The sequence below is a fragment of the Polyodon spathula genome, chromosome 11 (assembly GCF_017654505.1).
Source record: "Polyodon spathula isolate WHYD16114869_AA chromosome 11, ASM1765450v1, whole genome shotgun sequence".
NCBI classification, from domain to species: Eukaryota; Metazoa; Chordata; class Actinopteri; order Acipenseriformes; family Polyodontidae; genus Polyodon; species Polyodon spathula.
Window position 1 is genome coordinate 9250061 of NC_054544.1, and position 13825 is coordinate 9263885.

Here is a 13825-nt window from a genome sequence, read left to right on the forward strand (position 1 = left end):
GTATACTCATTTTAAACAGACATCTGTGTGAAGCCAGCACAGGCTTGTGTTCAAATCTTTACAATCTTCCAGTTCATAAGTTCAACCACTAAATCTTGTAGTTAAGAGACTGATTTCCTTTTTAGATATGCTTTATGTGAACACCGAATACAGATTATTGAACGAACAGTAATTATAATTGGCTATAATTGAATGTGGCATGTGGAGCTATGTTTGGTTTTTTTTTGTAATTTTTTGGCTAGAGCTTTTAAAACTGCATATTGTAAATAGAAAGGTACCACAGCATTATTACCAATAATGTGCCTCGTGGTGTCAGAAATGTCAACAACTTGAAAATCATACATGGTATATTATGAGGGATAACTTTGCCATCTTAAGTGCAGGAGATATTCAGCAAAATGTTTTGCAATAAATTGGTGCTAATGTTTTCTGGTAATGTCCATGTTTGTTTGCCTGGTATCCACTGTTACCTGAAATAAATAAAAACAAGTAAGCCATTTTCACCGTATTAATGCCTCACTGGTTCCCAAGATGGTAGATTCCATCAAAATGCTCTAAACCAGATTATTGAAAGATTACAGTGGGGCCCTCTATATTCCAGTGTGAACTTCTCAACAACTACTAGAAGTGTCCACAGAGACTTAGCAATGTATGTAATCTCTTTCTTTGTAAACAATCTTCAGTGTTCTTTCTCAAACACATTTGCCTTAGTGGTTAAAAAGTGAAAGTAACTTGACACTATTTTTGATTATTACCCTGTAAAATTAAAATATACATACATTAACCTAAATAAGTTGGTATCTAAATTGACAGAAATTTCCAAAGCAAAGAAACATAAGAGTACTCGAGGGAAATTGCATTAATATTTAAAATTAAAACAAGTTGCCCGTGCCCTTCCTTACTTTAGGATTGTCTTGTATTTTTGTAAGAAAGAAATTTCCCCCACCAGGAAGGAAGAGCCACTGTGAATCAGGATACCCGACTGGACAACAGAGTTATTGACCTCAGGGTAAATATATATTTTATTTTTTACTAAGTATTACAAAAATACATTTCTAGCTTTCTAGTAAGTTTTGTAAACCTTTGATTTGGAGAAGGGTGTATTGGGTAAAGGTACATTTTTTGAGAAATCATGTTTAACCAAAAGCATTCTTTTGACAACAGTATGCCCCATTTGAGATTTAATAAATAGATGTGAAAGTAGTTACTGAAAAGCAGGCATATTGGCAGAGTAAAGCTAACTGGCCCATATACTTTTTCAAAAAGATGGAAGCGATCAAAGCTATAGCAACAAATCAAACCACAACTTTGTTTTGAGGTAGTTGGGTGTTGTAGTAAAGTTATTCAACAACCTGCTTGTGACACTGTTGAAAAATAATCAATATGGTGATTTCTACACAGCAATGTACACATGGATTTATAAACATGTATTTTAAGGTTTCTTGAAGTTTTGCATGTAGGGAATCTATTCAAAAGAAATCACTTGTAATATAGCAGCCTTGAGGACATCCTCAGTGTTCAAAATAGTCATTATTCAATTCTTAATCATTAATACAGCAACAGGAAAACAATGGGTTTACTTATTGGTCCTTGCATTTATGTGTTTTCTTTGGAACGCCCGTTTTTGATAGCCCTGTTTTTAACAGTTTTTGGAGCAACATATATCATAAACAAGTTTGTAACTGCATATTGATTAGTAATAAATAGATGTAGCTGTTTATTACTAACATTGACCAACACTACGGTACTTTATTGATTTCAGAGCTGTTTAAAAAAATAAAAATAAATTAACTGCTGACTCTGGTGTAGCTAGTGGACAAAGGGGAGGTTACTCAACCCCTTATGTAAATTTATATTTTGTTGAAAAGTTTTTAAAATCTTACTAACACTATTTGTCTGTCACCCTGCATATGGATAAAAATTAGGGGTGCACCGATCAGTTTTTTAGACCCATACCAACAGCCGATAATGATCTACCTTATTGGCTGATACTGATATAAACAGTGCTGGTAAGCTATTTCAAACTACTGTACAAGAACAATAATAGGAAATATAATTTACATATATTAAAAACAATGAACCGACAACAAATACAAGAGTAATGTAGTGTGCAGTATGCTTGACTGCAATTTATTCTGTATACATTTGTTTTACAAGACATAAAATTACAGTACTACATCAGTTTGTGAACTTCACTTCTTGGTATGAATATATAATCTATATATATATATATATATATATATATATATATATATATATATATATATATATATATAGTACTGTGCAAAAGTTTTAGGCAGGTGTGAAAAAATGTTGTAAGGTAAGAATTTCACTTTCAAAAATAGACATGTTAATAGTTTATATTTATATTAACAAAATGCAAAGTGAGTGAACAGAAAAAAAAAAAAAATCTACATCAAATCAATATTTGGTGTGACCACCCTTTGCCTTCAAAACAGCATCAATTCTTCTAGGTACACTTGCACACAGTTTTTGAAGGAACTCGGCAGGTAGGTTGGCCCAAACATCTTGGAGAACTAACCACTGTTCTTCTATGGATTTAGGCAGCCTCAGTTGCTTCTCTCTCTTCATATAATCCCAGACTGACTCAATGATGTTGAGATCAGGGCTCTGTGGGGGCCATACCATCACTTCCAGGACTCCTTGTTCTTCTTTACGCTGAAGATAGTTCTTAATGACTTTCGCTCTATGTTTGGGGTCGTTGTCATGCTGCAGAATAAATTTGGGGCCAATCAGATGCCTCCCTGATGGTATTGCATGATGGATAAGTATCTGCCTGTACTTCTCAGCATTGAGGAGACCATTAATTCTGACCAAATCCCCAACTTCATTTGCAGAAGTACAGCCCCAAACTTGCAAGGAACCTCCACCATGCTTCACTGTTGCCTGCAGACACTCATTCGTGTACCTCTCTCCAGCCCTTCAGCGAACAAACTGCTTTCTGCTACAGCCAAATATTTCAATTTTAAACTCATCAGTCCAGAGCACCTGCTGCCATTTTTCTGCACCCCAGTTCCTGTGTTTTCATGCATAGTTGAGTCGCTTGGCCTTGTTTCCATGTCGGAGGTATGGCTTTTTGGCCGCAAGTCTTCCATGAAGGCCACTTCTGACCAGACTTCTCCGGACAGTAGATGGGTGTACCAGGGTCCCACTGGTTTCTGCCAATTCTGAGCTGATGGCATTGCTGGACATCTTCCGATTGCGAAGGGAAGTAAGCATGATGTGTCTTTCATCTGCTGCAGTAAATTTCCCTGGCCGACCACTGCGTCTACGGTCCTCAACGTTGACCGTTTCTTTGTGCTTCTTCAAAAGAGCTTGGACAGCACATCTGGAAACCCCTGTCTGCCTTGAAATTTCTGCCTGGGAGAGACCTTGCTGATGCAGTATAACTACCTTGTGTCTTGTTGCTGTGCTCAGTCTTGTTATGGTGTATGACTTTTGACAGTAAACTGTCTTCAGCAACCTCACCTTGTTAGCTGAGTTTGGCTGTTCTACCAGTTTTATTCCTCCTACACTGCTGTTTCTATTTCAGCTAATGATTCTGTTTCAACCTACATATTGAATTGATGATCATTAGCACCTGTTTGGTATATTGTTTAATCATACACCTGACTATATGCCTTTGTGCAAGTGTACCTAGAAGAATTGATGCTGTTTTGAAAGGAAAGGGTGGTAACACCAAATGTGGATTTGACGTAGATTTTTCTTCTGTTCACTCACTTTGCATTTAGTTAATTGATAAATATAATCTATTTACATGTCTGTTTTTGAAAGCATTCTTTACAGCATTTTTTCACACCTGCATAAAACTTTTGCACAGTACTGTGTGTGTGTGTGTATATATATATATATATTAACATTTATAACCAAACATTGCATAGCATAACTTGTACTGTACTATAAAATAACATAGCATTTTCATATTTTTTTTAAGCACACTGCATCACAACTTGAACTTATCACTTGACCAAAGTGAACAAAAGATGGCAAAATAATAAAGTTTTACTTCAAAATACACCCTCAACTAATGCAGATTAAGCAAGATAAACAATAAGGTAAAATTAAATTGTATTGGGAGGGGGAGGGACGACACATCACATTGATTTTCTTTACAAAAAACAACTTTTCTGCTTTTTCACACAAAATCCTATTCCTCTACTCATCCACAGCATGTGAAGCAGCATCAAATAAATGTTCACTGCCAACACTTCTGCAAGGTGCAGAAAGAAACTTTCTTGCAGCTTCAGCCAAAGTTGGATAATGGCATTCATTATTTTTCCAATGTTGTAGTTTTTCTGATTTTCTTGTAAGCGTTGGCTCACTCAGGTGTGTCTGGGTCTATAGCACAACCCTGTTGCTCTGTTCATCAATTTGTACCCTGGCATTGCATTCCTCCAGTATTTCTTCAAACACTGTAGGAGTCCCATCATCTGGTTTCTCCTGTTTTTTGTTGGCAGGCTCTGTTTATGTGCCATCTGTGCCATTTGTGTTTGATTGCAGCAGTTCCAGATGTGTCAGCAGCATTCCTTGGCATTGTAGCCTTTTCTCATTATTTGTAAAGTGTTAAAATGCAGAACTATTTTTCACCCGATAGCCAGTATGTCGGAAGCACTACGCTATGATAACACACCTTTGTTCACAACGAGCTGTAGTGTATGTGCAACGTAAGGCAAACTTGACAGGCTAGAGTCTAGCATGGCCTTTGCAATGTTTCTTCCATTATCTCTGACAATAACATGAATTTTGGTAGGTGGAATTTTCCACGTTTCAAACGTGTCGTCAAATGCTATTGAAATGGTCTTTGCTGTGTGGGAGCCGCTAAACTCATGGGCCTGGAGTACTCCCCCCCCCCCCCAAGATTCTGCATGTTTAGTGGGGTGAATTACCTTGAGATGATGGATTACATTTGTTGTATTATAATCCTTACAACTAAGCTTAAAGCTATCCCTTTCTCCATCGCATCAACCTCAAACACCACGCCAGATTTTGGTCCACTTCAGCTGGAATGACCCAGTGGGATCTTGTTGTTTGTAGACCATATTATTTTTAGAATGTGGAGCAAACACTGTTTTTATTTCAAAATCTGTATGAAAAAAAAAACATTTAGAGAAAAATGGAAAACAATTTTCCTGTGTTATATTGCCTTTAGAATTTCTAAATAACCGTTATAAAGTACATTTCAGTTTAAAGACCATGGTGAATATTACTCTGAGCATAACTGTACCACGCCAACCGGAGAATGAGTGTGATGTTATCGTAATTATTGAGTTAGTCAAGGCTAGGATTCTGACTCGTTGCACAAGACTGTAAGGACAAATATAATATATGTAAGGTCTCTCTAAATTTTGCTAACTCTGCTCTGGAAAATCAGATCCAACTCCTTCATCTTTGTCTGCACCTTGCTGTTTGTACAGCTGACTAATACACGGTTTTGCATTCAACACCTTTAAATGCTGTACTGTCTGTGTGTTTGTCTCTTGCTAAAATAACTGAACTTTATCCATGGGTGATTACAAGCTAAAGAATGGCACAGGCTTCTTCTGTAGTAGTTTGCTGTAAGGCCATCTAAATTGATTTATAATATTTTTTCTTGATGTTTTACATGTATACTGATGTGATATTTTATGTTTGTTTTTTCATTAAGATTTCCAATTATGTACATGTAATATTGTAATAGAAATACATAAATTAATCCACACAGTGTGATGCTTTCTAGATTGTGAATCAGGAATATAAATGTTGCAACAATGCAGTGCCCATACAGATGTAAGAATCTTTGTCTGGGTACTCAGTGATGATTTTTTGGAGTTGAGGCAAAGCATAGGAAGTGTTTGTCATGATGCAAAGTGAACAAAGTTTATTTTATTTCTGGAAACTGCACATCTTTCAGATTTTGAAAAGTTTACTGTTTTGTTCTATACTGTAAGTAAGCTTTGTTATAATTTCATTTTTCGGTGCTTATTTTTTTGCTATATTTGAGTTTTATGTATATCGTTTTTTTCAGGGCTTTAGCTATTTATATACTGTATTAAATTATTGTTTTCGGTTACTTTCCAAAATGCTTGGATGTTTATTTCTGTCGCAATATGTGTGGTAGTAACTCGACAGTACTTGCACACTTAAGTTGTACCACCTTTCCTTACTGTCTTCCACAGTGAAATCCGTATGGTCATGGGCACATTTGTCTGGGGTTTTTGTGTGTAGGTATTTTTTTAAAATTTCGCCACAATTTGCAATTCAGTTTTAAGTCCTCTGTATCTTAACTGTAATACAGCTTTAAATCCCGCGATCAAGCCCTCATTCCTGATTGTAATCTCGTTTTAAGTCTTGCAAGTGGAGTCTGCAGTAGAAATGTAGGAATGTGCTGCCACTCAGTAGTTGGGGTGGGTTTAAAGTATTCAGAACATAACAGGAAGTAGGGACATTGCTCAGCTACGCTGGGAAAGTTTTTGGGGTTTCTTGTTGTTTTTTCATCTGCAAGGAAAGTTCTATCAAGCTTTTGTGGTTAGGCCATATGATGCAAATTGATAATAGTGGCTGAGAGAATACAAGTAAACAGATGCATGCTGTCACAGACATCTAATTTTAAATCAACATTCTGCTGATGCATGCCAACATCCATACAAAAGGTTTCTTTTGACGCCTGAGTGTTCTGTAAACATAAAGTTCAGTGCAGAGATGGAAGACTTTTATTTACCAGAGACAAGAGTGGGCCTTTTTTCTTGTTTATAAAATCCAGGTGTACACTGAAGTGACATGTTTTTTTTTATAGTGGCTGACCCCATATTCCCTTTTAAGTAAATACATGTTCTAGTAAGTATATTTAAAGTTTCACATATGTGCATTTTCAACCTTTCATGGATATGTTAGGATAGCTACTTTAGGACAATGCCTTAAAATCAATATGAAGCCACTTCTATAGCACTTCTCCTAGCATTTCACAAAAACTGTAACCAGCATCCACAGGACCACATACCAGTTGAATTTGACAGGGATGTTAAAACCAGATGAAACAAATCTGTTTGATCTCCAGCATTAGCGTTGCATAAATGCTCAATGCAACTGTATTCTGAATTAGACACAACCTTCCCATTTAACTGCCTGTGTTGCTCTGTGGCGAGTCCTTGGGGAATATTGCTTCTGCAGTCTAAAACAAATGCCTGGCTTCTGAAACCCCTGGGACACACTTAACTGCTTTAGCATAGCTCTATTTTTACATGGAGGACTATGCTTCTACTTTTGTTCAGTAAGCAAATTTCAGGTTTGAACAATGAGGGTTAGGGCCAGCATCCTTTGTTTCCTTGGCACAAAGCACAAACTGGGGGAGGTGCAATTTGTACAAACTGGGTTGGGGCCAACTCTTAGTCATGGATTTAGGTTTTGGATTGGCACCCAAAAAGGTAAATTCCCAGAATTTTTAACATCTTCTATTAGTGCACCGTTGTCATGGAACCTACAAAGTTCAAGTTCTCTATACTGTCAAAACATGTCTAGACAAAAACGTTAATAATTGAGGTTTTATATTGATATTCTAGTGGATTGGTCCATGGTGATTCATCTGAAACTGCAGGTACGGGTATTTACTTGTTTACTTCTCTACAGACAACAACCAGCCAGGCCATCTTCCGCTTACAGTCAGGAGTCTGCCAGCTCTTCAGGGAGACGCTCATCAACAAGGAATTTGTGGAAATTCAGACTCCAAAAATTATTTCTGGTACTTTTTGAAGTCAACAATTCTTTGACATTTAAGATGCAAATGTTTTCACCATAGTCAGACACAGAACAGGTGTGGCTGGTTGTGGATTACTTAAGTGCCTGTCTTAGGATAAACACTTCATTAGAAACAGGTATGAGAGGTCTGTGATTTATAAGGCTCCAGATTTAGCCGTGAGCTAGCGCTGTCTGTTAAAAGTGATTATTTGCACAATCCCAGGGATCTTTGCACTGGTTTGCAGACAGTACTCCTTTACTAGATTTTCTGAGTCCCCTCTGGGTCGTTTTACTCCAAACTCTTCCATTGCCTGAGTAGTTTATTATAATGGACAGTGGCAGGCAACTGCAGAGCTGTAGCTTTTTCCATCAGCTAACATTCATTAGCTGTGGTGATATCAGCTGCCTTTTTGCTTGTTATGACTGTAGGAGTCTTGTACCCTTCACAATCAGTCAATTTCTTCTAAATGTGAAAGCATCCTCATTCATTTGACTTGCTATCTTATTTTTATTTATGCTCTGAATACAGCAACTGAAAATGTAAAGAAGCACTGCTTTATACATGTCTGTCTTCAAATCTTCAAAACCTTAGTCTAAGTCTTCTGTCAGCCATGTACATTTTGTTATAATTGTTGAAGTTTTAACTGGTTTATAACCATGGCTGGTTTACCAACAATTGGATTAACACATGAGTGTATTAATAGTTTACTTGCCCTGTTTGTATTTAAAGTAGCCCTGGATTACAGCGCACACCCTATTCTCACTTCCTGAAATCCAGACAGCCAATCAGAATACCCAGGGGTGGTCTTTTTTAATTTCTTGGTCAGGTGCAAACAGTTACATTACAATACTGCAAATTGCAGTGCACTGTTTTGTAAGTCAAAGCACACATATCAAATGTCAGTTTCAAAAAATTATATATATATATATATATATATATATATATATATATATATATATATATATATATATATATATATATATATATATATATTTTTTTTTTTTTTAAGACAAAAGGAAAAGATGTGCCCTTTCCTTTTATACACACAGCAATAATTGCTTGTTTATTCCTGTTTATAGAAGTTAAATCAGAGTGGAATACATGTTGCATCCAGGTAGTCTGTTTCAGATTCAAATAACCTTTTTCATCATTTGTTTAACTTTTTTAAATGATTAATTCCAGCTGCTAGTGAAGGAGGAGCCAATGTGTTCACGGTCTCCTACTTTAAAACCAGCGCCTTCCTGGCCCAGTCGCCACAGCTCTACAAGCAGATGTGCATTGCTGCGGACTTTGATAAAGTGTTCTGCATTGGGCCTGGTAAGATGCCTCAGGTTATTTATATTTGCAGAGGCTCTCTGCCTGTCACTGCCAGAAAATCCTAGGTTTTGTTACAAAATAAATTTTGTTAAAAATACAATGAATACATGTATTTATATACAATGAATACATGTTCTTTACTTATACAGCACGACAGTAGATGCATACTGTGTTTAAAAAAAGCAAAGTCTAATTTAAAGCCATTCTTGTAATATAGCTACTTTAGCTGAACACATGATTCAAGTTTCACAAGAACTATGACAGAGCTCCTTACTGCATAGATGCGAAAGGCAGTTTATATTATCAAAATGAAAAATATAGTTTTTGGAAACCCCCATTTTCAGACTGAAAGCAATAACATAACCAAACTTTAAATGCAATGTCATCATGATACTCGACTTTAAAAAAATATATATACGTATATAGCTCTTAGGTGACCTCTAGTGGTTAATGGTAGTATGTAGTATGATATTTTCAGTATCTGTGATGCTAAAAGGGCCATATAACCAGCCATATAACCAGAATGATTTTAAAATACTATTAGACATTTTGTTCAACTTATAACAACAAATATTAATCTCCAGAAATAGCAATATAAGTATTTAAAACAGTGTAACTGATAAGGGGAGGGTTAAAAGCTGATTTTGCTTAGTTCCCACAAAGGTAAATGGACATGAGGTTCCAATTTCTGATAACATTTTGCCATGTGTTTTGTCAGGTTTTACAGTAAGTACAAAATATAATAATGTATAATATTGTACAAGCTTCTACAGCAGAATGTTATTTGCTTAGTTATCTTTTTTTTGGGGGGCGTGGGGATTTTTGTTTCAAAATTGTATTGTTTTTAATCTTTTATTTAATCTGTTCTATCAGTGTTTCGAGCAGAGGACTCCAACACACATCGCCACCTCACTGAGTTTGTAGGCCTGGATATTGAAATGGCTTTTAACTACCATTATCATGAGGTGGTGGACCAAATTGCAGCAACTTTGGTTCAGATTTTCAAAGGACTGAGAGACAGGTAAAACTTGAAATTTTTCAGATAAATATGACATTAAGAAAGGAATCAAAGACACCTTACGTGTCTGTAAACAAGGACACACAAGGGTTTGTCAAACTTCACACTGTGGACAGATTAAAGTGTTAATGAACAGGCTTAATGTGTAGGTTTGCCAATTTGATTTGAAACTGCAGTGCCACCTTGTGGACGGAGAGTGCAATACTGAGACTTTGTGTAAATGTATTTGCTTTCCCTATTGATAAACTTTGTTGTACTCTCTCTCTCTCTCTCTCTCTCTCTCTCTCTCTCTCTCTCTCTCTCTCTCTCTCTCTATATATATATATATATATATATATATATATATATATATATATATATATATATATATATATATATATATATACACACACACACACACACGCATTTTAAATAGGAATGATTGTGTGATTTGTCATTGACTGCATTCTTATGCAAATGTTTTGAACAGTGCCCTTTTTAATTCTGTTTTTTAAATGGCTCAGATTCCAGACGGAGATTCAGACAGTGAACAAACAGTATCCGAGTGAGCCCTTCAAGTTCTTGGAACCCACCCTCAGGCTGGAATACAAGGAGGGTGTGGCCATGCTCAAGGAAGCTGGGGTGGAGATGGGAGATGAGGATGATCTCAGGTAAAGCAGGCCATGTTTAAAACTTAAATTTAAAGACAACAATGTTATTACTTCACTATTCCCTTTTCGGTCCCTGATTTGATTGATTTACATTTATTTGCAGATTTACTTGGGAGTTTCTAAACCTTTCAAACTTGTGGTTGTGAAATTGTTACTGTTTTTATATTTGAAAAATGTGGGTCATCCACATCAAACCACAAGAGCATGGTAGCTGCACATGAATTTAAATACAGACCAACACTATTAACCTCATTGTTTGAGGTTGCTCTTCCTTTTACCTGGTGTGTAAACAAGGGTAACTAGCTTTTTAAAATCTGATAATGGATGGAGACTGGGAAGGAATAAATACTTTTTAAATAAAAGATAATCCACACCATTTGAAAATAGACATTCATCACATGATGAGGACCAAAAAATATAGAATTAACAAAAATAAATGTTTTTTTTTCTTTTAGTACACCTAATGAGAAACTTCTTGGCCGTCTAGTAAAGGAAAAGGTAACTAATGTATTCAAATTGATGAGTCGTTAACCATTTACTGTAGAAACTCATTTGCTAATAGTGCAAAGGGTGCAGAATAATGGTGCTCATGTCTGAGTAGGGGGCACTCTGCCAACGGCTCCAGCGTATTGTTGGGGAGAAACCTTCAGGTGAGATGTTAAACAGTCATGCTGTCAAGTGTAGTCTGAACAATAACGTTCCCATTGCTCCCAGGCCAGAATTGAAAATCAAAGATTCAATTCTTCAATCCCTGTTAACAGGGAGGCATCTTTTGAAACAAAAGTGGAATCTTTCCTACTTTAAATGGTGTTGGTAACGATTATGGTATTTGATAAAGTAGTATCTTCATGTAATTAAATGTTGTATAAATAGTCTACTTGACGACAGAGACATAGAGATTAACTGACTGAAAAATATAATATAGTAGTTATTGGCATTCAAAGTAAGAGTGACACATGCACATATTCTAAAGAATACCTTTATTTTGTTGTCACTTCATATTTTTATTTTGCAGTATGACACTGATTTCTACATCCTTGACAAGTATCCTCTGGCTGTGAGACCCTTCTACACCATGCCAGACCCCAGCAATCCTGTAAGTGTGCAAGGGGATCTCCTTGAGTCGCATCAGTGTCTAAAAGGAAATCCGTTTCCAATGTTAATTAACCGGATGCATTTTGCAATATTTCAGAAATACTCAAATTCGTATGACATGTTTATGAGAGGAGAGGAGATTTTGTCTGGTGCTCAGCGAATCCATGATCCCCAGCTGCTGTCAGAAAGAGCCCTGCATCACAACATTGGTAACTACTCTAAAGGATAGCATGGAGTGAAGAATTAGATTTCACCCCTAAACACTCCATGGTAGATTTGTATTGTATTGCTCAAGTGTAACATTGAGATACTTTGTACTGTTTTATTTTGTAACAATTGTAAGTCGCCCTAGATAAGGGTGTCTGCTAAGAAATAAATAATAATTACATTCTATGTAAAATGGCTAGTTATTTAACCAAATCATAAATTTTATTTAGAAATATGTAAACTTTTACATTACAGAATATAGATGTTAGGTCCCTGCATTTTATTTATTTTGTGTGTGTGTGTGTGTGTGTGTTTACCTCTTGGTGTAGAACGACATTGACCAAAGGGTATACTCTAAAACTATTTCTTTCTGACAGACCTTGAAAAAATCAAGTCCTACATCGACTCTTTCAGATTTGGAGCACCTCCCCATGCAGGTGGTGGTATAGGTAATGGATCTCATATTCCAGGCAGAAGCACAAATTGATAATGGGGTGGGGGTGGGGGCGGTGCACAAGTATTTACCTACATTGCATATTTTATAATACAGGCAGGCATCCACTAGGTGGTACCATATGTTATGTTAAACTGACGTGCTTATGCCCTACAAATTCCATACCAAACTTAATTCACAAAGTTAACAAATATATTTGAATCTGTAATGGAGATTATTTGTGTAAAATAACTTGCATTATGACATTTGTATTAAAAACAATGTACAGGTTAATGTTTGTAGTGTTTTTCCATCTTTCAGCAGTACTAATTAGTGAAATCTAACATTGGCTGTTTTGTGATGATGTAATTCGTCAAGTCAACTGTATAACGAGAAAAGTCTATAAAACATAAACGATTATGATTTTACTCCTATTAACTTGTGTTGGAAGTACTAGTTTGCCCCCATCCTCTCCTGGATACATTATTTATTGTGTGGATTGTTGTTGTTTTTCTACAGGTTTGGAGCGAGTCGTTATGCTGTATCTGGGACTACACAACATTCGCCAGACCTCTATGTTCCCACGTGACCCCAAGAGGTTGACTCCTTAAGGACATGTGCTGACAGGACATTCACTCCATCAATTTGCCTTGGAATCAAGCTGATCAAATGCAATAGGCTGTAAATGTAATAAACAGAAGTGCCACAAACATTTAACAAATAAAGCAGTTTTTGTATGAAGGAAATAACATGTTAGCAAATAAAGTTAACATAACAATAAAGGGTTTTAGTAATATTATTTTATAATGATAAACAGTCAATCATACACTACAATGTGTAGTTTACTTGTGCAAACTGGATACATTGGCAACAGGTTATAATTAACAGCAGCAGTGAATTGAATTAGGGTGTGTCCTTTTAAAACAAGAATACATTGCTTGTAAAGCTTTATAACTGCAATAAAGTTTGTAAATCCAATGAAACATGGTTTTCAGGGTAATGGTGTTTATTTTACATGAAGGAACAAGTTTAAAGAGATCAATTTATGCATGGAAGAACTTATATAGAGTACCTGGGGTGAAACCCACATGCAATAACATGTCTTATGAATAGATGTTCGGTTGTTAGAGATCTGCTGTATGAGGTAATGCTTTATTATTGTATTTGGAAATGAATCCTGACATTTCTCACACAGGCAGAGTTCAAATGAAATAATTTGGTAAGAGAGAGGGGGGCAGATCTGTTTCTAAAGGGTTTGCTTTGACAGTGTTTGTCATATTATGTAATGGACTCTATCCTCCAACTGAAACGCTTTTTTAAAATAAGTTGTGACCAAAACTAACGCGTTTGGCACTGTTCAGCAATATACCGTA

General features: G+C 36.1%; 1 protein-coding gene across 2 annotated transcripts in view; it reads left to right on the forward strand.

Annotated features, from left to right (window-relative positions):
* Window positions 1-13435, forward strand: part of LOC121323268 (aspartate--tRNA ligase, cytoplasmic) — a 29422-nt gene extending 15987 nt beyond the window's left edge. Inside the window, exons 9-18 of one of the 2 annotated variants that reach the window (XM_041264236.1) lie at window positions 950-1009; window positions 7624-7735; window positions 8915-9049; window positions 9923-10070; window positions 10571-10717; window positions 11173-11215; window positions 11733-11813; window positions 11910-12021; window positions 12397-12468; window positions 12972-13435. In XM_041264236.1, coding sequence (XP_041120170.1) covers window positions 950-1009; window positions 7624-7735; window positions 8915-9049; window positions 9923-10070; window positions 10571-10717; window positions 11173-11215; window positions 11733-11813; window positions 11910-12021; window positions 12397-12468; window positions 12972-13063 — 1002 coding nt within the window. In that variant the 3' untranslated portion in view covers window positions 13064-13435. The remainder of the gene's footprint in view (window positions 1-949; window positions 1010-7623; window positions 7736-8914; window positions 9050-9922; window positions 10071-10570; window positions 10718-11172; window positions 11216-11732; window positions 11814-11909; window positions 12022-12396; window positions 12469-12971) is intronic. The other variant, XM_041264237.1, reaches the window with a different exon arrangement.
* The last annotated feature ends 390 nt before the right edge of the window (window positions 13436-13825 follow it).